The sequence below is a fragment of the Oncorhynchus mykiss genome, chromosome 30, assembly GCF_013265735.2.
Source record: "Oncorhynchus mykiss isolate Arlee chromosome 30, USDA_OmykA_1.1, whole genome shotgun sequence".
In the NCBI taxonomy this organism is placed as follows: Eukaryota; Metazoa; Chordata; class Actinopteri; order Salmoniformes; family Salmonidae; genus Oncorhynchus; species Oncorhynchus mykiss.
In genome coordinates, this window is record NC_050570.1 from 46,159,656 (window position 1) to 46,185,365 (window position 25,710).

Here is a 25,710-nt window from a genome sequence, read left to right on the forward strand (position 1 = left end):
CCGAAGTCGAGAATCGTTGGATGGTCAGTTTTACGAGGGTATGTTTGGCAGCATGAGTGAAGGATGCTTTTTGCGATATAGGATGCCAATTCTAGATTTAATTTAAGATTGGAGATGTTTAATGTGAGTCTGGAAGGAGAGTTTACAGTCCAACCAGACACCTAGGTATTTGTAGTTGTCCACGTATTCTAAGTCAGAGCTGTCCAGAGTGTAGTGATGTTGGATGGGCGAGCAGGTGCGGGCAGTGATCAGTTGAATAGCATGCATTTAGTTTTACTTGCATTTAAGAGCAGTTGGAGGCCACGGAAGGAGAGTTGTATGGCATTGAAGCTCGTCTGGAGGTTAGTTAACGCAGTGTCCAAAGAGTGGCCAGAAGTATACAGAATGGTGTCGTCTGCGTAGAGGTGTACCAGAGAATCACCAGCAGCAAGAGCAACATCATTGATGTATAGAGAAGATAGTCGGCCTGAGGCTGGTACCCTGTGGCACCCCCATAGAGACTGCCAGAGGTCCGGACAACAGGCCCTCCAATTTGACACACTGAACTCTATCAGAGAAGTAGTTGGTAAACCAGGTGAGGCAATCATTTGAGAAACCAAGGCTGTCGAGTCTGCCAATAAGAATGTGGTGATTGACAGAGTCGAAAGCCTTGGCCAGGTTTTGGCTTAACTGTGTTGGGATAAAGAAAGACGCAGTAAGTCCATGTAATATATATCACCATTATATTCACACACTGTAAACGATACACTGAATAAGCTTAGTGTCGTATAATAAGCCCATATATGGGCCGGGCATCTTGATGACGCAAGACACTCTAATAATTAATCCATCATACCAAATAATAATAATTGGCCAAATAAATAAATCAAAAATAATCTAATTAAATCATGCAATTAAATTCATGTTGTATGTTACTTTCTGCCAAGTCAGGACCATGAACAAGTACTGCCGCCCAATGTGCAAGTGCGGAACTGCATGATGGTGTGACAACATGCTAGGCCTATAGAGTGTTAATTATTAATGGGTACTGGTATCCATTCGCTACGACTGTTGTTGCAATTTATGAGAGAAACTAGACGACGTGAGATTAATAATATCTGTCTGATTTTACCAATCAATAGGCTAGATCAAGAGAAACCTACTTTTAGTTAAACACTAGTAAAGTTGTGTATTACATTTTGTGTTGCCTGGGATGAAATAAGAAAGACGTGGAAATGGATCACAGAGGGACGTACAAATACTATTAAAAGGAAGTAACTTAATCGGTTTGTTATTATATACTATAATATTCTATTCTACAAGAACATTCAACAACAAGTGTATCTTCTTTTCTTTACACCATTAGATGATGGAAAGAGTTTTTTCATGCGTTTCCCCCTCAGCCCAAAAGTTGGTGTGTTTGAAAAGAGAAGTAGGTGAGCGGATAGGAGGCGACGGAGAGAATATTTTAAGGAGAGGTAGACAAGGAAAGGATGGGGGAGAGAGCGGGGGGCGGAACCCGGATGCTGATGCTGCCGTATCGGATGAGGAGAAGGAAGAGGGGAGAGAGAAAAAATAAAACGGTTTTGCGGCCAGAAGGGAGGCTATCCCGTAACGGATTGTGGATGCAAAGAACTTCGACAGACAAGCAGATATTTTTTGAATCGCTTCTGAAGCTACATCTTTCTGTACAAGGACACCGGTGAAGGATGAATCTTGAAACCAGCGGCGGCAGGAGCGCGAACGGGGATGCTGTGATATGTCCATAGACGGCGAGGGAGGGAGAGAGCAAGGGATAGAAGGGAGGAGGGAGGAGAGTACTACGCCAGCTAAATATTGTCATTTTTTGTAGAACCACGATTTATTACAACCATCCAATCGAGCATTTTACATAATAGAGAAAACGATTATTTCTCGAAATAAAAATATATTTTGGTCTGAACAGAAACGCAAGGTGAAATTGTTGACAGACGTTGACTGGAGAATACAGATTGAAAGAAGTGTAGGCTAGTCCGAACGGGTGTGGATAGCAGGGTGGCTGTTTTGACTCTCTGTTCCCCTCTATTTCCTGATACCAGGCCCTGGGATAATCCGAAGAGTGCACCGGATATTGGGAAAACCACCCCTCTGAGGCTAAAACGGAATATTACTATTCATATAGCCTAAAGGGCGGAGCAGAGATAGTTTACATACCAAAATGGGATAACAAGAGGTGGAGGGAGACTAAAATATGTTACGATAATAAAATTCTTTACAAATGCCATTAGTATGTTATTATAAGGATCACTGATGGCAGTAACGGGTGTAGGCTATGGGGTGCAGAATTGTGTGCAATCTAGCCGTTACATGGAGCCTATCTGATTCAATCATTTTTGATAGGCTATTGCAGCTCCTTACATCTATCTGCCTGTACTAATATTAACAATAGGACACATTTATTTCGTATACTGTTAATAATAATTGTAATTCATAATAACTGGCATCATTTTGGACTTCTCAAATATGCACCTGCCAATCTCCCTACGAATTTCTCTCTTCCACTTTCTAACATCCCATTATTTCATTCCTGTTTAGTTAATTCACGGTCGTTGATAATAAACTGGAGTTTACCGAATTTATATCACGGTAACCGCATAGAAAAAGGCAAGTGCATGGGAGTAGCCCAGCCTAGACGATAGGCCACGAAATTGTCATCACGACTACAACCGCTCTCTCCATTCCTCCCTGTGACAATATCGCTAGGCGTCTGTAATGCTATTACCGTGGAGCCGTTCTACACCGAGGACCGATAGCTATAAATTCCTATTGAAAACAACAGTGATTTGATCTCCTTATCATCATATAATTTCGCCTTCAACGCACGGACATCATGACAAGCAAGGAGCTGTCCGTAGGCCAGTCGGCCCAATACGTCGGGCCTTACCGGTTGGAGAAAACCCTTGGGAAGGGGCAGACAGGTAAGCAATACTTGCACCGCTCCCTTTAAACGCACCATCACGCGAAAAAGCTGCTAATATTAGTGCATGGTAGATGAAAATAGTCATATCTATAGCTATTTATGTATATTAGGCCGAGAAATACAATTGGTCATCTAAAGAGTCCACTCTTTGTGCACCTGAACATTATGTCCTCAGTATTGATATTTGTGTGTATTTGATTGTCCCAGTTGTGGTAGCAACTGACATCAATGGGCCAATATGTCCAATATTATTGATATTGACAAATATCTGTGATCAGTAATGTGAAGCATGCTGTCACAGGTTTTACATGTGTATAATGTTGCATGTAATATTATTGTGAGAGTAGTTGTATGTATGTGTCTACCTGTTTGTGTATGTGTGTATGTCCTTTATGAATGAATCCATGTGTTCTGAGGTGTGGATCTCACTGACAATGCAGTACAGTTGTGGACACAGTCAGGCATAACTTGTTATCTTTCATCTCCTGGTGTTCTGAAGTCTAACTAACTCCAACATAAAGGGTGGTTTCCCGGTCCAGATTAAGCCTAGTCCAGGGCTTCATTCTCTATTGAACGGCCTTTTTAGTCCAAGATTAGGTAGAATTTGTGTCTGGGAAACCGGACCTTTATATTGGAGTTAAATGACCCTCCACCATAGTAAAGTAGGCTACTAGACGGCGGAGACTGGACTAGCAGATTGAACTGATCTATTAAGTGCTGATGTACCAGTCCCAGATTAAGTCTATTCTCTATTCCTGGACTAAACAATAGTTTCTCCACTGAGCATGCTTTTTAATCTAGGAGTAGACTTAATCCTGGTCTGGGAGTCTGGCCCTCGGGAAACTTTTTTAGACCTGTGTAATGTGACCAGTTTACTTGAATTTAAATCGATAGAGAAGACTATAATTGCTTGGTTTATTATAGAGGCTTTGATGAGTAAGTGGTAGACTTATCATATCAGATGTCAATGCTGGAAACAGGCTGGTGTAGCCTTAGTGGATTGAACTGGTTGAACTGTAAACAGATTGATGTAGACTGCAGTCGCTGAATTAGGCCATTAGGTTCTGCATAGTCAAGTCAATATGGTATGTGTGAGGTCATGCTCCACCTGTGTCTCCTGTATGGTCTGGTTCTGGTTCACTTGTTATGAATGAGAATTGAGCTGTGTTGAAAATAAAGGTAACTAAAGCAAACAAGACAAACTCAAAGCTTTTCTTTCTTTCTGCTCTATTTTGCTCTCTCTATCTCGGTCTTTGTCTCTCTCTATTTATCTCACTCTCCCCCCATCTCCTCCTCCACCCTCTCTCTCCCAGGTTTGGTGAAGCTGGGAGTCCACTGTATTACGGGACAGAAGGTGGCCATAAAGATTGTGAACCGAGAGAAGCTGTCTGAGTCTGTCCTTATGAAGGTATGAACCCAGAGAAGCTGCCTGCGTCCCAAATGGCAGCCTATTCCCTACATCATATGTTACTTCTGACCAGAGCATGGGCACTGGTCAAAAGTAGTGCACTTTATAGGGAGTAAGGTGCCAATTGGGACTCAGACGCTCTCTGAGTCTGTCCTTCTGAAGGTCCAGTAGCCTACAGAGAGAGCCATGAGCCTGCTAATATGAATTTGTAGAAGCACATTATATAGACATCCAGCGTGCTGTCGTTACTAATTAAGGTATTGATATACAATATATCATCAGCTTTTTCTTCCTCTTTGGTTCTTCTTTGTATTCTACTTCTGGGTTATTTGAGGTGTGTATAGGCTATGCACCGTGTGTATACAAACTCTCTGTCACATTCATTCACAGACACACTCTCGCTCGCTCTCCCTCTCTCTATCTCTTGCTCTCTCTCTTCCCCTCTTGCTCCTGCTATCTTTATCTCCTCACTCTCTTTTTCTCTCTCTACCTTCTCTCTGTTCATACCTCCTCTCTCTCTCTCTCGATCTCTTTCTATATCTCCAGGTGGAGAGGGAGATAGCTATTCTAAAACTAATAGAGCACCCTCATGTGCTGAAGCTGCATGATGTTTATGAGAATAACAAATACCTGTAAGTATATTATCCTCTTTTCTCACTCTTTCTCCCTCTCTTTCGTCTGTCTCTTGTACTGTACTAAAACTCAATAATATACTGTGTGTGCATGTACAGTTGATGTCTGAAGTTTACATACACTTAGGTTGGAGTCATTAAAACTCGTTTTTCAACCACTCCACAAATTTCTTGTTAACAAACTATAGTTTTGGCAAGTCGGTCATGTGCATGTGTAACAGTTTAGCTTCCGTCCCTCTCCTCGCCCCAACCTGGGCTCGAACCAGGGACTCTCTGCACACATCGTTACCCATCGCGCCACAGCAGAGCAAGGGGAACAACTACTTCTAGATCTCAGAGCGAGTGACGTCACCGACTGAAACACTATTAGCGCGCACCACCGCTAACTAGCTAGCCATTTCACATCGGCCACACATGACACAAGTAATTTTTACCAACAATTGTTTACAGACAGATTATTTCACTTATAATTCACTGTATCACAATTCCAGTGGTCAGAAGTTTACATACACTAAGTTGACTGTTGAAAAATAGAACTGTTGAAAAATAGAACTGTTTGGCCATAATGACCATCGTTATGTTTGGAGGAAAAAGGGGGAGGCTTGCAAGCCAAAGAACACCATCCCAACCGTGAAGCACAGGGGGTGGCAGCATCGTGTTGTGGGGATGCTTTGCTACAGGAGGGACTGGTACACTTCACAAACTAGATGGCATCATGTGAAAGGAAAATTATGTGGATATATTGAAGCAACATCTCAAGGTATCAGTCAGGAAGTTAAAGCTTGATCGCAAATAGGTCTTCCAAATGGACAATGACCCCAAACATACTTCCAAAGTTGTGGCAAAATGGCTTAAGGACAACAAAGTCAAGGTATTGGGTGGCCATCGCAAAGCCCTGACCTCAATCCTATAGAAAATCTGTGGACAGAACTGAAAAGGCATGTGCGAGCAAGGAGGCTTACAAACCTGACTCAGTTACACCAGCTCGGGCAGGAGGAATGAGCCAAAATTCACTCAACTTATTGTGGGAAGCTTGTGGAAGGCTACCCGAAACGTTTGACCCTTCTTATGGCTTGGGGGCAGTATTTCGACGTCTGGATGAGATGCGTGCCCGAAGTACACTGCCTGTTACTCAGTCCCAGAAGCTAGGATATGCATATAATTGGTATATTTAGATAGAAAACACTCTAAAGTTTCCTAAACTTTTAAAAATTATATCTGAGTATAACATAACTGATATGGCAGGTGAAAACCTGAGGAAAATCTATCCAGGAATTGGGATTTTTTTGATGTGGGTATTTTAGAGTATTTAATGGGTTTAGGACCCAGATTGCAGTTCCAATGGCTTCCACTAGATGTCAACAGTCTTTAGACATTGTTTCAGGCTTGTTTTCTGAAAAATGAAGAAGAATGAGACCTTTCTGTCATTGGACTGTAGAATCATGCAGTGCTGGTTTGCGCTCGTGACCGAGTACGCGCCCTTCGTTTTTTTTCCTTTCGATTGAATATGCTATTGTCCGGTTGAAATATTATCGATTATTTAGACAATTGACAACCTGAGGATTAATTATTAACATTGTTTGACATGTTTCAACAAACTTTCCCGGTACTATTATCTTCAAAGGTAAGTTATTGCTATTTCTGACTTTCGTGACTCCTCTACTTGGTTGGAAAATGTTTGTATGCTTTTGTAAGCGGGGCGCTGTCCTCAGATAATCGCATGGTATGCTTTCGCCGTAAAGCCTTTTTGAAATCTGACAAAGTGCCTGGATTAACAAGAAGTTAATCTTTAAGCCGATGTATAACACTTGTATTTTTATGAATGTTTATTAAGACTTTCTGTATTTTGAATTTGGCGCTCTGCAATTTCACAGGATGTTGTCGAGGTGGGTCGCTAGCGGAACGCCTGCGCCAGAAAGGTTAAACGATTTAAAGGCAATGCTACCAAATACTAATTATGTAAACTTCTGACCCACTGGGAATGTGATGAAAGAAATACATGCTGAAATAAATAATTATCTCTGCTATTATTCTAACATTTCACATTCTTTAAATAAAGTGGTGATCCTAACGGACCTAAGACAGGGAATTTTTACTAGGATTAAATGTCAGGTATTGTGAAAAACTGAATTAAAATTTATTTGGCTAAGGTGTGTGTAAACTTCCGACTTCAACTGTATGTGTGTGTGCGCGCATCAATGTGTGAGTGATAATTGTTGCTGTACTGAAAGTGTGAGCATATGAACAGGCCTATACAGGACTATGTTCAAGCATGTACACGTCAGATTGCATGAGTGTATGTATTTGTATTTATTTTACCTTTATTTAACTAGGCAAGTCAGTTAAGAACAAATTCTTATTTTCAATGACGGCCTAGGTGGGTTAACTGCCTGTTCAGGGGCAGAACGACAGATTTGTACCTTGTCAGCTCGGGGATTTCAACTTGCAACCTTTCAGTTACCAGTCCAACGCTCTAACCACTAGGCTACCCTGCCGCCCCAATGAGCATGAGTATGAGCATGTACAGTGGGTATATAGTTTGTTATTATTAAATGCTTGAACATATAGCATTTGATCCCTCCCTCCCTCCCTCCCTCCCTCCCTCCCTCCCTCCCTCCCTCCCTCCCTCCCTCCCTCCCTCCCTCCCTCCCTCCCTCCCTCCCTCCCTCCCTCCCTCCCTCCCTGTCATTCTCTCTCCCACTTCCTTCAATCACCCCACCTTTTTTCTATCCCTCTCTCTCTCCCTCCCTATCCCCCTCTCCCAGGTATCTGGTGTTGGAGCATGTTTCAGGAGGAGAGTTATTTGACTACCTGGTGAAGAAGGGCAGACTGACACCTAAAGAGGCCAGGAAGTTCTTCAGACAGATCATCTCAGCGCTGGACTTCTGCCACAGCCACTCTATATGGTCAGCCACTACAGCAATATACTGTATACAGCAATATATACACAGCCACTCGATAGTCAGACACTACAGCAATGCAGTATATACAGCAATATACTGTATATAGCGATTAACACTGAGTATTTCAAACATTAGGAACACCTTCCCTATATTGAGTTGCACCTCCCTCAGAACAGCCTCAATTCGTAGGGGCATGGACTCTGCAAGGTGTCGAAAGCGTTCGACAGGGATGCTGGCCCATGTTGACTCCAATGCTTCCCACAGTTGCGTCGAGTTGGCTGGATGCCCTTTGGGTGGTGAACCATTCATGATTCACAGGGGGAACTGTTAAGCGTGAAAACCCCAGAAAGGCTTTCCAGGTCTTGAAACACTCAAACCAGGGCCCTTGGCACCTACTACCATACCCCATTCAAAAGCGCTTAAGTCTTGCCCATTCACCCTCAGAATGGCACACCTACACAATCCATGTCTCAGTTGTCTCAATACTTAAAAATCCTTCTCTAGAAGGGAACAACTACTTCTAGGTCTCAGAGCGAGTGATGTCACCGACTGAAACACTATTAGCGGAAAAATAAGCTTCTGATTGTCATGTACTGTCATGTTGTCTTGTCTCTGTCCTTTCCCTTCACCCTGTCTCCCTCTGCTGGTCGTGTTAGGTTACCTTTTCTCCCCCGCTTTCCCCCAGCTGTCCCTTGTCTCCTCTAACTACCCATTCACCCCGTTCCCCACCTGTTCCCTTTTTTCCCTCTGATTAGGTCCCTATATCTCTCTCTGTTTCTGCTCCTGTCCTTGTCGGATTCTTGTTTGTTTGTGTCATTCATGCCTGAACCAGACTGTCGTCATGTTTGCTGTAACCTTGTCCTGTCCTGTCGGAATCTGCCGGTCCATCTGAGCCTACCTATGTTTGGTGATTAAAGAAGCTCTGTTTAAGTTGATTCGCTTTTGGGTCCTCATTCACGCACCGTAACAGAAGAATCCGACCAAGAATGGACCCAGCGACTTCGGATCCTCTCCACTCAGCCGTCGAGATCCAGGGAGCGATGCTAGGCAGACACAAGCAGGAATTGTCTGCTGCTCGACATGCCGTTGAGACCCTGGCCACCCAAGTCTCCAACCTCACAGAACAGGTTCACCATCTCCGCCTCGATCCACCGGCCACTTCCAGGGCTTTCGAATCTCCGGAGCCCAGAATCAATAACCCGCCGTGTTACTCTGGGGAGCCCACTGAATGCCGCTCGTTCCTCACCCAGTGTGATATTGTGTTTTCTCTCCAGCCCAACACTTACTCCAGGAGCACTGCTCGTGTCGCCTACGTCATATCTCTCCTTATTGGACGGGCTCGTGAGTGGGGCACGGCAATCTGGGAGGCAAGGGCTGAGTGTACTAACCAGTATCAAGACTTTAAGGAGGAGATGATACGGGTTTTTGATCGATCTGTTTTTGGGGAGGAGGCTTCCAGGGCCCTGTCTTCCCTATGTCAAGGCAATCGATCCATAACAGACTACTCTATTGAGTTTCGCACTCTTGCTGTCTCCAGTGGCTGGAACGAGCCGGCCTTGCTCGCTCGTCTTCTGGAGGGTTTCCGCGCAGAGGTAAAGGGTGAGATTCTCTCCCGGGAGGTTCCTTCCAGCGTGGATTCCTTGATTGAACTCGCTATTCGCATTGAGAGACGGGTTGATCTTCGTCACCGAGCTCGTGGAAAGGAGCTCGCGCTCTCCGTCGCCTCCCTCTCCGCATCACTACCATCTTCCTCTGCCGGCTCGGGTGCTGAGCCCATGCAGCTGGGAGGTATCCGCATCTCGACTGAGGAGAGGGAACGGAGAATCACCAACCGCCTCTGTCTCTATTGCGGTTCCGCTGGTCATTTTGTCACTTCATGTCCAGTAAAAGGCCAGAGCTCGTCAGTAAGCGGAGGGCTACTGGTGAGCGCTACTACTCCTGTCTCTCCTTCAAGATCCTGCACTACCTTGTCGGTCCATCTACGCTGGACCGGTTCGTCAGCTTCCTGCAGTGCCTTAATAGACTCTGGGGCGGAGGGCTGTTTTATGGACGAGACCTGGGCTCGGGAACATGACATTCCTCTCAGACAGTTAAAGGAGCCCACGGCCTTGTTCGCCCTGGATGGTAGTCCTCTCCCCAGGATTCAGCGTGAGACGCTACCTTTAACCCTCACTGTTTCTGGTAATCATAGTGAAACCATTTCTTTTTTAATTTTTCGTTCACCTTTTACACCTGTTGTTTTGGGCCATCCCTGGCTAGTTTGTCATAATCCTTCCATTAATTGGTCTAGTAATTCTATCCTCTCCTGGAACGTCTCTTGTCATGTGAAATGTTTAATGTCTGCTATCCCTCCTGTTTCCTCTGTCTCTTCTTCACAGGAGGAGCCTGGTGATTTGACAGGGGTGCCGGAGGAATATCACGATCTGCGCACGGTGTTCAGTCGGTCCAGGGCCACCTCTCTTCCTCCACACCGGTCGTATGATTGTAGTATTGATCTCCTTCCGGGAACCACCCCCCCCCGGGGTAGACTATACTCTCTGTCGGCTCCCGAACGTAAGGCTCTCGAAGATTATTTGTCTGTAGCTCTTGACGCCGGTACCATAGTCCCCTCCTCCTCTCCCGCCGGAGCGGGGTTTTTTTTTGTCAAGAAGAAGGACGGGTCTCTGCGCCCCTGCATAGATTATCGAGGGCTGAATGACATAACAGTGAAGAATCGTTATCCGCTTCCTCTTATGTCTTCAGCCTTCGAGATCCTGCAGGGAGCCAGGTTTTTCACTAAGTTGGACCTTCGTAACGCTTACCATCTCGTGCGCATCAGGGAGGGGGACGAGTGGAAGACGGCGTTTAACACTCCGTTAGGGCACTTTGAATACCGGGTTCTTCCTTTCGGCCTCGCTAACGCTCCAGCTGTCTTTCAGGCATTAGTCAATGATGTCCTGAGAGACATGCTGAACATCTTTGTTTTCGTTTACCTTGACGATATCCTGATTTTTTCACCGTCACTCCAGATTCATGTTCAGCACGTTCGACGTGTCCTCCAGCGCCTTTTAGAGAATTGTCTTTTTGTGAAGGCTGAGAAGTGCACTTTTCATGCCTCCTCCGTCACATTTCTCGGTTCTGTTATTTCCGCTGAAGGCATTAAGATGGATCCCGCTAAGGTCCAAGCTGTCATTGATTGGCCCGTCCCTAAGTCACGCGTCGAGCTGCAGCGCTTTCTCGGCTTCGCGAACTTCTATCTTCGTTTCATCCGTAATTTCGGTCAGGTGGCAGCTCCTCTCACAGCCCTTACTTCTGTCAAGACGTGCTTTAAGTGGTCCGTTTCCGCCCAGGGAGCTTTTGATCTCCTCAAGAATCGTTTTACATCCGCTCCTATCCTTGTTACACCTGACGTCTCTAGACAGTTCGTTGTCGAGGTTGACGCGTCAGAGGTGGGAGTGGGAGCCATCCTTTCTCAGCGCTCCCTCTCTGACGACAAGGTCCACCCATGCGCGTATTTTTCTCATCGCCTGTCGCCGTCGGAACGTAACTATGATGTGGGTAACCGCAAACTGCTCGCCATCCGGTTAGCCCTAGGCGAATGGCGACAGTGGTTGGAGGGGGCGACCGTTCCTTTTGTCGTTTGGACTGACCATAGGAACCTTGAGTACATCCGTTCTGCCAAACGACTTAATGCGCGTCAGGCGCGTTGGGCGCTGTTTTTCGCTCGTTTCGAGTTCGTGATTTCTTATCGTCCGGGCTCTAAGAACACCAAGCCTGATGCTTTGTCTCGTCTCTTCAGTTCTTCAGTAGCCTCCACTGACCCCGAGGGGATTCTCCCTGAGGGGCGTGTTGTCGGGTTGACTGTCTGGGGAATTGAGAGGCAGGTAAAGCAAGCACTCACTCAAACTCCGTCGCCGCGCGCTTGTCCTAGGAACCTTCTTTTCGTTCCCGTTCCTACTCGTCTGGCCGTTCTTCAGTGGGCTCACTCTGCCAAGTTAGCCGGCCACCCTGGCGTTCGGGGTACGCTTGCTTCCATTCGCCAGCGTTTCTGGTGGCCCACCCGGGAGCATGACACGCGTCGTTTCGTGGCTGCTTGTTCGGTCTGCGCGCAGACTAAGTCCGGTAACTCTCCTCCTGCCGGCCGTCTCAGGCCGCTTCCTATTCCCTCTCGACCGTGGTCTCACATCGCCTTAGATTTTGTCACCGGACTGCCTTCGTCAGCGGGGAAGACTGTTATTCTTACGGTTGTCGATAGGTTCTCTAAGGCGGCTCATTTCATTCCCCTTGCTAAGCTTCCTTCTGCTAAAGAGACGGCACAAATCATCATCGAGAATGTTTTCAGAATTCATGGCCTTCCGTCAGACGTCGTTTCGGACAGAGGTCCGCAATTCACGTCTCAATTTTGGAGGGAGTTTTGCCGTTTGATTGGGGCTTCCGTCAGTCTCTCTTCCGGCTTTCACCCCCAGTCTAACGGTCAAGCAGAACGGGCCAATCAGACTATTGGTCGCATCTTACGCAGTCTTTCTTTTCGCAACCCTGCGTCTTGGTCAGAACAGCTCCCCTGGGCAGAATACGCCCACAACTCGCTTCCTTCGTCTGCGACCGGGCTATCTCCTTTTCAGAGTAGCCTCGGGTACCAGCCTCCGTTGTTCTCATCTCAGTTCGCCGAGTCCAGCGTCCCCTCCGCTCAGGCTTTTGTCCAACGTTGCGAGCGCACCTGGAAGAGGGTCAGGTCTGCACTTTGCCGTTATAGGGCGCAGACTGTGAGAGCTGCTAATAAGCGTAGAACTAAGAGCCCTAGGTATTGTCGCGGTCAGAGAGTTTGGCTCTCCACTCAGAACCTTCCCCTTAAGACGGCTTCTCGCAAGTTGACCCCGCGGTTCATTGGTCCATTCCGTATCTCTCAGGTCATTAATCCTGTCGCAGTGCGACTTCTTCTTCCGCGATATCTTCGTCGCGTCCACCCGGTCTTCCATGTCTCCTGTGTTAAGCCCGTTCTTCGCGCCCCCGCTCGTCTTCCCCCCCCCCCCCCCCATCCTTGTCGAGGGCGCACCTATCTACAGGGTCCGTAAGATCTTGGACATGCGTCCTCGGGGCCGTGGTCATCAGTACCTAGTTGACTGGGAGGGGTACGGTCCTGAGGAGAGGAGTTGGGTTCCCTCTCGGGACGTGCTGGACCGTGCGCTGATTGATGATTTCCTCCGTTGCCGCCAGGTTTCCTCCTCGAGTGCGCCAGGAGGCGCTCGGTGAGTGGGGGGGTACTGTCATGTACTGTCATGTTGTCTTGTCTCTGTCCTTTCCCTTCACCCTGTCTCCCTCTGCTGGTCGTGTTAGGTTACCTTTTCTCCCCCGCTTTCCCCCAGCTGTCCCTTGTCTCCTCTAACTACCCATTCACCCCGTTCCCCACCTGTTCCCTTTTTTCCCTCTGATTAGGTCCCTATATCTCTCTCTGTTTCTGCTCCTGTCCTTGTCGGATTCTTGTTTGTTTGTGTCATTCATGCCTGAACCAGACTGTCGTCATGTTTGCTGTAACCTTGTCCTGTCCTGTCGGAATCTGCCGGTCCATCTGAGCCTACCTATGTTTGGTGATTAAAGAAGCTCTGTTTAAGTTGATTCGCTTTTGGGTCCTCATTCACGCACCGTAACACTGATAGGCTAATTGACATCATTTGAGTCAATCGGGGGTGTACCTGTGGATGTATTTCAATGCCTACCTTCAAACTCAGTGCTTCTTTGCTTGACATCATGGGAAAATCAAAAGAAATCAACCAAGACGTCAACAAAAACAATAGTAGACCTCCACAAGTCTGGTTCATCCTTGGGAGCAATTTCCAAACGCCTGAAGGTACCACGTTCATCTGTACAAACAATAGTACGCAAGTATATACACCCTGGGACCAAGCAGCCGTCATACTGCTCAGGAAGGAGACGCGTTCGGTCTCCTAGAGATGAACGTACTTTGGTGGGAAAAGTGCAAATCAATCCCAGAACAACAGCAAAGGACCTTGTGATGATATCTGTATCAGTATCTGAAAAAAAGTATCTGTATCCACAGTAAAACGAGTCCTATATCGACATTTGGCTAAGGTGTATGTAAACTTCCGACTTCAACTGTATACACAGCCTCAATTTTAAATAAATCCATTTAAAACTAGAGAGATTGAGAGGTTAGAAAATAGGTGAAAGAAGAGAACAGACCTGTTTCTCTAACCTGTGTGTGTGTGTGTGTGTGTGTGTGTGTGTGTGTGTGTGTGTGTGTGTGTGTGTGTGTGTGTGTGTGTGTGTGTGTGTGTGTGTGTAGTCATAGAGACCTGAAGCCTGAGAACCTGCTCCTGGATGAGAAGAACAACATCCGCATCGCTGACTTTGGCATGGCCTCCCTACAGGTGGGGGACAGCCTGCTAGAGACCAGCTGTGGGTGAGTACTGTGTGTTCCTGCATGCGGGTGTCCTTAGTGATGTACAGTATGTTTATGAATGTTAAGAATGTTATTTTCTTTCTTCTGAATGATTTCAGATCTCCTCACTATGCATGTCCAGAAGTTATCAGGGTAAGTTCCCTTTCTCTCTGTATGTCTGTGGTCATTGTCAAGGTGCATGCACCTACAATATGTGTGTGTATATACTGTATGATTGAACAGTGAATATATTTTATCCTAAGTGAGTGTAGTGCCGTCTTGTATTGCAGGGGGAGAAGTATGATGGTCGCAGGGCAGATGTATGGAGCTGTGGCGTTATTCTCTTTGCACTGCTGGTGGTAAGAACCTCTTCCTCTCTCCATCTTTCTTCCCCTCTGTCTCTCGCTCTGTAACTCCCCTCTCTCCTCTCCTGTGTGTATAGGGAGCTCTACCCTTTGACCATGACAACCTGCGCCAGCTCCTTGAGAAGGTGAAGAGTGGGGTGTTCCACATGCCCCACTTCATCCCCCCAGACTGCCAGGCCCTGCTCAAAGGAATGATTGAGGTCAACCCTGACAAGAGACTCACGGTACGGGGGAGGAGAGGGGGATAGAGGGGAGGATGGTGGAAGGGAGAGAGGAGAGGGAAGGGGATTATGGAGAGAGGGATGATGATGATGGGGCGAAGGAGAGCCAGACCCTGCTCAAAGGCATGATCGAGGTCAACCCTGAGACTCACGGTATGGGAGAGGGGGAAAAAAGGGTGGGGGGGGAAAGACTCACGGTACTGACTAGATGTAGGAGTACCCTGTGTTCTGTTTAGGTAACTAACTGACTGTGTCTGTGTTCTCTTACAGCTAGAAGCAATACAAAAACACTCATGGTATCTGTAAGTACACTCATCCCATTCGACTCTATTTTCTCTACTTTCTCACCCACAGCTGGTATTCTCTGACACTAGTCAGGGAGGCTGGTGGTTAGAGCATTGGTTAGAGCGTTCTGCCCTTGAACAAGGCAGTTAAGCCACTGTTCCTAGGCTGTCATTGTAATAAGAATTTGTTCTTAACTGACTTGCATAGTTAAATAAAGGTTACATTTAAAAAATGTATCAGTCTTCTCTCTGAATAGAAGAATAAAAGAAAGTCAGTTGAGTTGCTTGTGTATGTGACCTTGTTCACGGAACTCTTTACTTATCTGTACTCTCTCCCCTCCATTTGTCTTTCTCTCTCGATCTCTGTGTCTGTATCTCTTTCCCCCTTTCCGTATTTCTCCCTTTTCAGTGGTGGTCGTAACGAGCCGTGTCCGGAGCAGCCTCCTCCCAGGCGTGTGTGTGTGAAGAGGATTGTGTCGCTGACAGAGCTGGACCCCGATGTACTGGACAGCATGCACTCTCTGGGCTGCTTCAGAGACCGGGGAAAACTGACCCAGGACCTGCAGTGTGAGGAGTGAGTACTGTCTGGGGTGCTTTTAGAGACGGGGGAAAGCTGACCCGGGACCTGCGCTGAGTGTCCCTTGATGTGGCCCCTGTAGTGTCACCATTTACTGGTTGCTGTGGAAACAAACTCTTGATCTCTCTCTTAGTGTCTCTGGCACCTCTATTAGAAGTAGGAATAGGATAATTATTTTCTTTCTCTCTTTCTCTCTTTCTCTTGCTCCCTACTAGTGTTTTCCTGCCTCTCTCTATCCTAGTATTTTTCTCTTTGTCTCTCTGGAGAAGTAAAGGTAATCTGACCTTTGGAAATAGGACTTTGTGGAGTATTTGGACAGGGTCCTTCCTCTTCCTATTTTTAATCTCTCTCTCTCTCTCTCTCTCTCTCTCTCTCTCTGTCTCTGTCTCTGTCTCTGTCTCTGTCTCTGTCTCTCTCTCTCTCTCTCTCTCTCTCTCTCTCTCTCTCTCTCTCTCTCTCTCTCTCTCTCTCTCTCTCTCTCTCTCTCTCTCTCTCTCTCTCTCTCTCTCTCTCTCTCTCTCTCTCTCTCTCTCTCTCTCTCTCTCTCTCTCTCTCTCTCTCTCTCTCTCTCCCGACTGACTGACTGACTGCCTGACCAATCTAATCTGCTTTTTTGGCACGTCAAATGTTACATCACTCTGGCAAAGCATAAACATGACCAAAGATATTAACAATGGCTCTTTCTCCTTCTACTGTTGTCCCTCCAACTCTCACATTCACATTATGCTCTAGTTCTAAGTGAACTATTCAGGCTGTAACTATACTACTACAACTGTTTCGTTATTGTTAATAAAACAATTATATTCTGGTCAGATATTAACCCCAGATATCGCAACACTCTTTTTCAATCCCTGAATGTCTCTTACGATCTCTCGCTCTCTCTCTCTTGTTTTCCAAGAGACAACCAGGAGAAGATGATCTACTACCTCCTCTTGGACAGGAAAGAGCGTTACCCCAGCTGTGAGGACGAAGACCTGCCGCCCAGGAATGATATAGGTTAGAAAGAAAACCTTTAGACAACATTGGTAAACCTTTAGACCACATATATTAGAAAGGAACAACATTCCTAACCTACACTTATTGGACACTCTGATTTCTCCAAAGTGTCCACCATGTGTTCTGAGCACTCCCAGAAATATTCTATTCATTTTCAATTCTAACATAACATTCTAAGAAATAATTTGGAACATTATTTTTCTAGCCAACTTGGACTTACTGATAGGTATCTGTGAAGCTAGCGACAATAAGCAACATCTGGCGATTCTGTTTCAAAATAAAAGAGCTGCAATTAAACTTTTCAAAATAATTGTCCTGTGACAAAATTTTACAAAAAATTCATGTTGGTCTGCAGTTTTTTTGGAAACATGTCCAACATGTCAGCATCTCAAAACCTCCAGACAAAGCACCAGTGCTTTATTTAACATAAGTTAGAGGTGCTTTAACCTTTGTGTACCTCTGAGACCTGGATTCTAACCTTTCTAAGGTCTCCCAGCAGATCCCCCTAGGAAACGGGTGGACTCTCCCATGCTGACCCGTCATGGCCGGTGCCGGCCGGAGAGGAAGAGTCTGGAGGTGCTGAGTGTGACGGAGCAGGGCTCCCCCACACCCACGCGCAGGGCGCTAGACACCTCCGCACACAGCCAGAGGTTAGACATAGATACACTACCGGTAGAACACCTACTCATTCAAGGGTTTTTATTTATTTTTACTATTTTCTATGTTGTAGAATAATAGTGAAGACATCAAAACTATTCTTCAAATAGCCACCCTTTGCCTTGATAACAGCTTTGCACATTCTTGGCATTCTCTCAACCAGCTTCATGAGGAATGCATTTCAATTAAAAGGTGTGCCTTTATTAAAAGTTAATTTGTGGAATTTCTTTCCTTAATACATTTGAGCCAATCAGTTGTGTTGTGACAAGGTAGGGGTGGTATACAGAAGATTGCCCTATTTGGTAAAATACCAAGTCCATATTATGGAAAGAACAGCTCAAAAAAGCAAAGAGAAACGACAGTCCATTACTTTAAGACATGAAGGTCAGTCAATACAGAAATTTTCAAGAACTTTGAACCTTTCTTCAAGTGAAGTCGCAAAAAACATCAAGCTCTATGATGAAACTGGCTCCCATGAGGACAGCCACAGGAATGTAAGACCCAGAGTTACCCCTGCTGCAGAGGATAAATTCATGAGTTACCTGCCTCAGAAATTGCAGCCCAAATAAATGCTTTACAGAGGTCAAGTAACAGACACATCTCAACATCAACTGTTCAGAGGAGACTGTGTGAATCAAGCCTTCATGGTCAAATTGCTGCAAAGAAATCACTACTAAAGGACACCATTAAGAAGAGATTTGATGGGCCAAGAAACAAGAGCAATGGACATTAGCAACGGACCAGTGAAAATTTGTCCTTTAGTTTGGAGTCCAAATCGAAGATTTTTGGTTCCAAATGCCGTGTCTTTGTGAGACGAGGTGTGGGTGAACGGATGATCTCTGCATCTGTATTTCCCACCGTAAGCATGGAGGAGGTGTTATGGTGTGGGGGTGCTTTGCCGGTAACACTGTCTGTGATTTATTTTGAATTCAAAGCACACTTAACCAGCATGGCTACCTCAGCATTCTGCAGCGATACGCCATCCCATCTGGTTTGTGCTTAGTGGGAGTATCATTTGTTTTTCAACAGAACAATGACCCAACACAGTGACGGAAAAGCAGCCAACAAGTGCTCAGCATAGGTGGGAACTCCTTCAAAACTGTTGGAAAAGAATTCTAAGTGAAGCTGGTTGAGAGTAAGCCAAGAGTGTGCAAAGCTGTCAAAGGCAAAGGGTGGCTATTTGAAGAACTCACATACACACACACTCAGGTCACACATAAAGACACACATATGCACCATATATACAGTGTTGTGAAAAAAATATTTGCCTCCTTCCTGATTTCTTATTTCTTTGCACATTTGCCACACTTAAATGTTTCAGATCATCAAACAAATTTTAATATTACACAAAGATATCCCAAGTCAACACAAAATGCAGTTAAGTGATAGCTTTTTTCCCTTAATTAAATTATCCGAACCTTCATAGCCCTATATGACAAAGTAATTGCCCCCGCTTGTTAAATTTCACTAGCCACACCCAGGCCTGATTACTGCCAGACCTGTTGAATCATGAAATCACTTAAATAGAACCTGTCTGACAAAGTGAAGTAGGCCAAAATATTTCAAAAAGCAAGACATCATGCTGCGATCCAAAGAAATTCAGGAACAGATGAGAAACAAAGTAATTGACATCTATCAGTCTGGAAAGGGTTACAAAGCCATTTCTAAAGCTTGCAGTGCAGGCCTCACTTGCCTAAGTTAAGGTCGGTGTTCATGACTCAACTATAAGAAAGAGACTGGCCAAAAATGGCATCCATGGCAGTTCCAAGGCGAAAACCACTGCTGACCAAAAAGAACAAAGGCTCATCTCACTTTTGGCAAAAAACATCTTGATGATCCCCAAGACTTTTGGGAAAATATTCTGTGGACTGACGAGACAAAAGGGGCTGCTTTGCTGCTTCAGGACCTGGATGACTTTCTGTGATTGATGGAACCATAAATTCTGCTCTCTCCCAAAAAATTGTGAAGGAGAATGTCCGGCCATCAGTTCGTGACCTCAAGCTGATGTGCACTTGGGTTCTGCAGCAGGACAATGATCCAAAACACACCAGCATGTCCACCTCTTAAAAAAAAATAATTGAAGGTTTTGGAGTGGCCTAGTCAAAGTCCGGACTTTGAGATGCTAGTTAAAATCCGATTGAGATGCTGTAGCGTGACCTTAAAGGCGGTTCATGCTCGAAAACCCTCCAATGTGGCTGAAATGAAAACAATTCTGCAAAGAAGAGTGGGCCAAAATTCCTCCACAGCGATGTGAAAGGCTCATTGCCAGTTATCGCAAACGCTTGATTGCAGTTATTGCTGCTGAGGGTGGCACAACCAGTTATTAGGTTTAGGGGGCAATTACTTTTTCACATAGGGTTCGGATAGCTTTTTCCCTTAATAAATAAAATCATCACTTAACCCAAGTAAACACAAAATGCAGTTATCTTTGTGTAATATTTAAATTGGTTTGATCAGAAACCTTTAAGTGTGACAAATGTGCAAAAAAATAAGAAATCAGGAAGGGGGCAAATACTTTTTCACAGCACTGTGTGTGTGTGTATGTATGTATGTGTGTGTATTATATATATATATATAATACACACATACTTTGTGTTGTACTAGTGTAGCCTGTTAGGGGACCATACTATGTGTTACTGTACCAATGTTGTCATAGAAAAAACATAATTTCACATGTGGAAAATCACATAATTTCACATGTGAAAGTTCCACATCATTTCACATGTGAAAGTTCCACATGTTTTGCACATGCAAAATTCTATTTCACATGTGAAACCATGTGGTTTTGGAACACTACACATGTGGTGATATTTCACAAAGTTTCACGTGGATTTTCACGTGATCATATAACCTTTCACATGATGACCTGCAAATGAAAAGTTAATAGGATGTCACAAAATTGCTGCAGTGGTTTCCACACTTGATTACATTGTGTATGGTTATTTAAACAGTAATTATTTTACAACAGGTCCTCAACTGGGATTTGTACTCACGATCCCGTGGGTCACAGTATTACAATCTTCCTGTTACACCACATTGTCTGTGTCAATGACTGATTTCACATGTATTCCTACATTTTGGATTTAAAGGTAAATCTCAGTTTTGTATAATAGGGTCAAGAAAAACGATTATATTTATATTCAGGAGTAACATTAATACAGAATAATATACCCCACCAACATTAGACAACTATACAGAAAACCCTCAAATTGCTGAAAAAAGTAAATTATATCAATGATGAGAGAATAGTCAGATAACTAAAATAGCAGTGCAGATGACACTCTATGTGCAGAAATGTATTATAGGTAATGAATGTGTATGTGACTTCTTAGACTGCTACAGACTCTGTGGTGCAGCAGCAAGATCAGCGTAATCCAGAGGTTGTGAGTTCAAAACCAATCTTGGGTCATATTGAAAAGTCAGTACTAAGTGAATATGTCAAATGTAAGCATTTTGTCATTGATGAAAGATTTGTACACCTTTTTTTATTACACAATTTAGCTTCACAACGTACCACTTACCTTAAAACCCCCATACCATTTATTTACTTCCCTTTAAAAAAAAATGTGAAGCTGAAATTGAGCTGACATTTTTACATGGATAAAATTAGGCACATTAGATCAGTTCTTCACATGTATTCAATATAGAGTTCACATGCTAACACCACCCTTTCACATGTGAGAAGAGTAAAATGTTTTTGCCTCACATGTGAATTGCAGATTCACAAATTTGCACTTTCATGTGTAAACAGTTTTCACTTGTGAAAATCAAACTCTCATATGAGGAATTGCATTTTCACATGTGAAAAACTTTCACGTGAAAATCGAATTTGCACTTTCACATGTGGAACACTTTTAAATGTTGTGACGTGTAGTTTCATTTTATCACATGTTGCCACATGTTATCACATTAACTTCACATAAGATCACGTGAAATTCATGTGTTTTTTCCATAAGGGAGACTATGCTATATGTTACTGTACCAGTGTTATCTGATACTAGGATTTTTGTCCACCAGGTCTCGTTCAGTCAGTGGAGCTTCAACAGGGCTCTCATCAAGTCCTCTCAGCAGTCCCAGGGTAAGTCACGCTTGGCCAACTTTTTTACAAATGGACACACATTTACACTACCTGATTGTTATTGAGGTGGTTCTACTGAAGAATTTATAAAATACCATACCTGTAATATCAGTATATTTTTGTACAGACTACCTTTTGTTCATGGTGAAATGTGCTACTGCACATCTACACTACTGTGATTTGATTGTGTTTCTCTGTACTGAAGTGTGATTGTAACTGTTCTTCTGAGACTGTCCATCACCCTCATACTGTCCCATTCTGAGCCATTACCCATAACATCGATACTCACACACACCAATAGTAAGGGCCTAGAGGAACACTAGAGACACACATACACATTCCAAATAGAGGCACACAAGAGAAGAGGCACACATTGATAAGATCACATATTAGCCATCAAATTGAAAGGGTCTCTGGACCTTTATTCAAAATGGACGCTATTACATTTACATAATAAGATGAATATCAGAATATTCATTTGATAAATCCCTACAATTACAAATGCAAGTACAATCAGAAGTCTATAGTATATTCATAAATCATAACTCATGACCATTGCTCTCTTCATCTTTCCTTCCCTCCTTCCTTCCTCTCCATCCCTCTGTCCTTTCTCTTCCCACGCATCAGAGCCCAGTTTTCACTTTCAGCCAATCAGAAGTCACCTCCGCCTCCACCACCCACTCCAAAGACCCCAAACCAGGAAGTTCCACCACTCCCCGGCCGTCACAACGGACGACCGTGCCTGACCCCAAAACCCAGACTCTGCCCTCCAAAGGGCTCTCCGATCGCCCTCACCTCCAGTCCATGAAGTCACTACCTCTCCAAGCTCCCCCCTCTCCGTCCCCCTCACCCATCCTCTCCCCCATCCCTCGCTTCTTTTTTTTCCCCGCCCCCTCCGTCTTTAAGTCAGTCACTAAGAACATCTATCCTAACTCTGCCCCTGTGCCACAGGTCACCCCTCAGGGGTCTCCACTCCCCACCCCCCTGGGCACCCCCGTCCACCACCCCCAGCACCCCCCGCCCACCCCTCCCTCCTCCTCCTCATCCTCCTCCTCCTCGCGGGCGGAGGGAGGCGGCGGGGGTGTGGGCGGGGGCGGATCCCTCTCCCTAACCCCGCCCTCCAGCCCTGGAGGCAGCGGGGGGATGGCCGCCAGTAGCTCCGCCCACTGGAGGACACGTCTCAACTCCTTTAAGAACAACCTGCTGGGATCGCCACGCTTCCACCGACGCAAACTGCAGGGTAAGAGAGAGAGGAGGGGAGTGTGTGCAAGCTGTAGTATGAGAGTGGGACGGGTTATTGGCAAACTGCAGGGGGAGAGAGGTCAATTCTATTTCAATTCAGGAATTTGGCAATTCAATGTATTTCATTTCATTTGGAGTCAAAACAGATTTGGGCCAAACCTTGATGTTTGGATATCGAAAGTATACGATATAAACAATTATATGCATTGTGATTCATATTTTCAATGTGTACATCAGTAGTTAGTGTCTTCAGAAAGTATTCATATCCCTGGACTCATTACACATTTTGTTGTTACAGCCTGAATTAAAAATTGATTAAATATATTTATTTGCGCACCCATCTACCAATAATAACACATATTGACAAAGTGAAAAAGTGTTTTAGACATTTTATTCAATTTAAAAGAAATATTCACACCCATGAGTGTTGTAATCACTGCCAAAGGTGATTCTGAGTCCTTCTGGGTAAGTCTCTAAATAGATTTGCACACCTGGATTGTACAACATTTGCCTATCATTATTTTCTAAATTCTTCGAGCTCTGTCCAATTAATTGTTCATCATTGCTGGACAGCCATTTTCAAGTCTTGCCATAGATTTTCAAGCAGATTTAAGTCAAAAATGTAACTCGCCCACTCAAGAACATTCACGGTCTTTTTGGTAAGCAACTCCAGTTTAGATTTGACCTTGAGTTTTATGTTATTGTCCTTCTGAAAGGTGAATTCATCTCCCAGTGTCTGGTGGAAAGCAGACTGATCTAGGTTTTCACCTGTGCTTAGCGCCATACCGTTTCTTTTTTTTTTATGCTCAAAAACTCTCCAGTCCTTAAGTATACCCATAACATGATGCAGCCACCACTATGCTTGAAAATATGGAGTGGTGCTCAGTAATGTGTTATATTGGATTTTCCCCAAACAATACTTTTTGTAGTATTACTTTACTTCCTTGTTGCAAATGTTTTGGAATAATAAAAAAAAAATTCTGTACAGGCTTCAATTAGGTTAGTATTGTGTAGTAACTACAACGTTGTTCATCCATCCCCAGTTTTCTTCTATCACAGGCATTAAACTCTAACTGTTTTAAAGTCACCATTGGCCTCATGGTGAAATCCCCTAAGCGATTTCCTTCATATCCGGCAATTGAGTAAGGAAGGATGCCTGTATCTTTGTAGTCAATCGGTGTATTGATACACCATCCACAGTGTCCTTAATAACTTCACCATGCTCAAAGGGATATTCAATGTCTGCTTTTTTAACCCATCTACCAGTAGGTCCCATTTGCGAGGCTTTGGAAAACATCCCTGGTCTTTGGTTGAATCTGTGTTTGAAATTCACTGCTCGACTGAAGGACCTTACAATTATCTGTATGTGTCGGGTACAGAGATGAGGTAGTCATTCAAAAATCATGGTATAAACACTATTGTTGCACACAGTGAGTCCATGCAACTTATTATGTGAGTTAAGCACATTTTTACTCCTGAACTTATTTATATCAGGTTAGAAAGTGAGACCCAGATGCAGACATTGTCGAATTAACAATGGTTTAATAATCCAACAGGGGCAGGCAGTAGACAGGTCAAGGCTGGCAGGGGTCAGTAAACCAGAGGTGGGGCAACGGTACTGGACGGCAGACAGGCTCAGGGTAGGCAGAGGTGGGGCAAAGGTACAGGTCGGCAGGCAGAGTGGTCAGGCAGGCGGGCTCAGAGTCAGGACAGGCAAGGGTCAAAACCAGGGTGGCGAGAAAAAGAGAGACTGGGAAAAACAGGAGCGAAGAACAATCGCACTGGTTAACTTGACAAACAAGACGAACTGGCAACAGACAAACAGAACACAGTTATAAATACACAGTGGATAATGGGGAAGATGGGCGACACCTGGAGGGGTGTGGAAACAATCACAAAGACAAGTGAAACATCAATGTGTGACAATTTAGGCTTGCCAAAATGAAGGGGTTGATTACTTGAGTCAAGACATTTCAGCTTTTAATTTTGTATTAATTTGTAAAAATGTCTAAACATAATTTCACTTTGACACTACGGGGTGTCGTGTGAAGGCCAGTAAAACAAAAGATATTTAATTCATTTTAAATTCAAGCTGTAATTCAACAAAATGTGGAAAAAGTCAAGGGGTGTGAATACTTTCTGAAAGCACTGTATATAGGATAGGCCATGACAGCTTATACATATGAATTGTGTAAAACAGTATGTAAACATTATTACGAGTATGTGCATATTCTGTTCTCAAAGTAGCCACAGTCTCTGCTACCATTGCAGAAAGACCGTAGTGTACTATACGGTGCTCAAATTAATTAGACAGATTGGTAATTAAATCAATGAAACTGAACCTCATCAAGTGGTGTCATCAAATTTTTACTTCCCCCTCTCCAGTCCACTCTACTTTCTCCCTCCCCACCCTCTCTCCTTATTTTTCTATCTTTCCTCTATATATAACTCCCCCATCTCTCCTTTCTCTCTCCATCTCTCTCCTTTTGCTCTCCTGTAGTTCCAACACCGGAGGACATGTCCAGTCTAACTCCAGAATCAAGCCCAGAGTAAGTAGATAATTCTAGACATACACAGTTGGTCTATCTATATCCGTAAGAATGACTGTCCTGCCTGTCATGTAAAATGCTATCTGCTAGCCTGTAGCACATTTCTATGCTGCATGTTTAGGTAACACTTTAAATCAACTTCTAACTTTAAATCAAAATACTATATGACTGTTATTTCTGCCTGGCAGGCTGGCCAAGAAGTCGTGGTTTGGGAACTTCATCAGCCTGGAAAAGGAGGAACAGATATTTGTTGTCATTAGAGACAAACCGCTTAGTTCCATCAAAGCTGATATAGTCCATGCCTTCTTGTCTGTGAGTATCTCTGTCTATTCTCACTCATTCTTCCTCTCTGTCTCTCTCTGACAACTCTCTCCTCTCCTCTGTACCTTCCCCTACTCGGTTTCAGTGAAAGGCCTTTACAGCCATGATACAAAGATACACAACCACAGTCATAAAACATAAACAATTAAACATAGATGGAAAG

At 44.5% G+C, this 25,710-nt stretch overlaps 1 protein-coding gene across 7 annotated transcripts in view; it reads left to right on the forward strand.

Annotated features, from left to right (window-relative positions):
- Positions 1-1,516: 1,516 nt before the first annotated feature.
- LOC110521020 (serine/threonine-protein kinase BRSK2) overlaps positions 1,517-25,710 on the forward strand; it is a 29,484-nt gene continuing 5,290 nt past the window's right edge. For 2 of the 7 annotated variants that reach the window (XM_036968883.1, XM_036968884.1), the window contains exons 1-16: positions 1,517-2,936; positions 4,252-4,346; positions 4,893-4,978; positions 7,744-7,884; positions 14,162-14,278; positions 14,377-14,410; positions 14,548-14,616; positions 14,700-14,846; positions 15,114-15,145; positions 15,537-15,701; positions 16,603-16,700; positions 17,188-17,350; positions 21,375-21,435; positions 22,063-22,675; positions 25,178-25,226; positions 25,415-25,538. In XM_036968883.1, coding sequence (XP_036824778.1) covers positions 2,849-2,936; positions 4,252-4,346; positions 4,893-4,978; positions 7,744-7,884; positions 14,162-14,278; positions 14,377-14,410; positions 14,548-14,616; positions 14,700-14,846; positions 15,114-15,145; positions 15,537-15,701; positions 16,603-16,700; positions 17,188-17,350; positions 21,375-21,435; positions 22,063-22,675; positions 25,178-25,226; positions 25,415-25,538 — 2,082 coding nt within the window. In that variant the 5' untranslated portion in view covers positions 1,517-2,848. The other 5 variants (XM_036968886.1, XM_036968889.1, XM_036968887.1 and 2 more) reach the window with 4 other exon arrangements.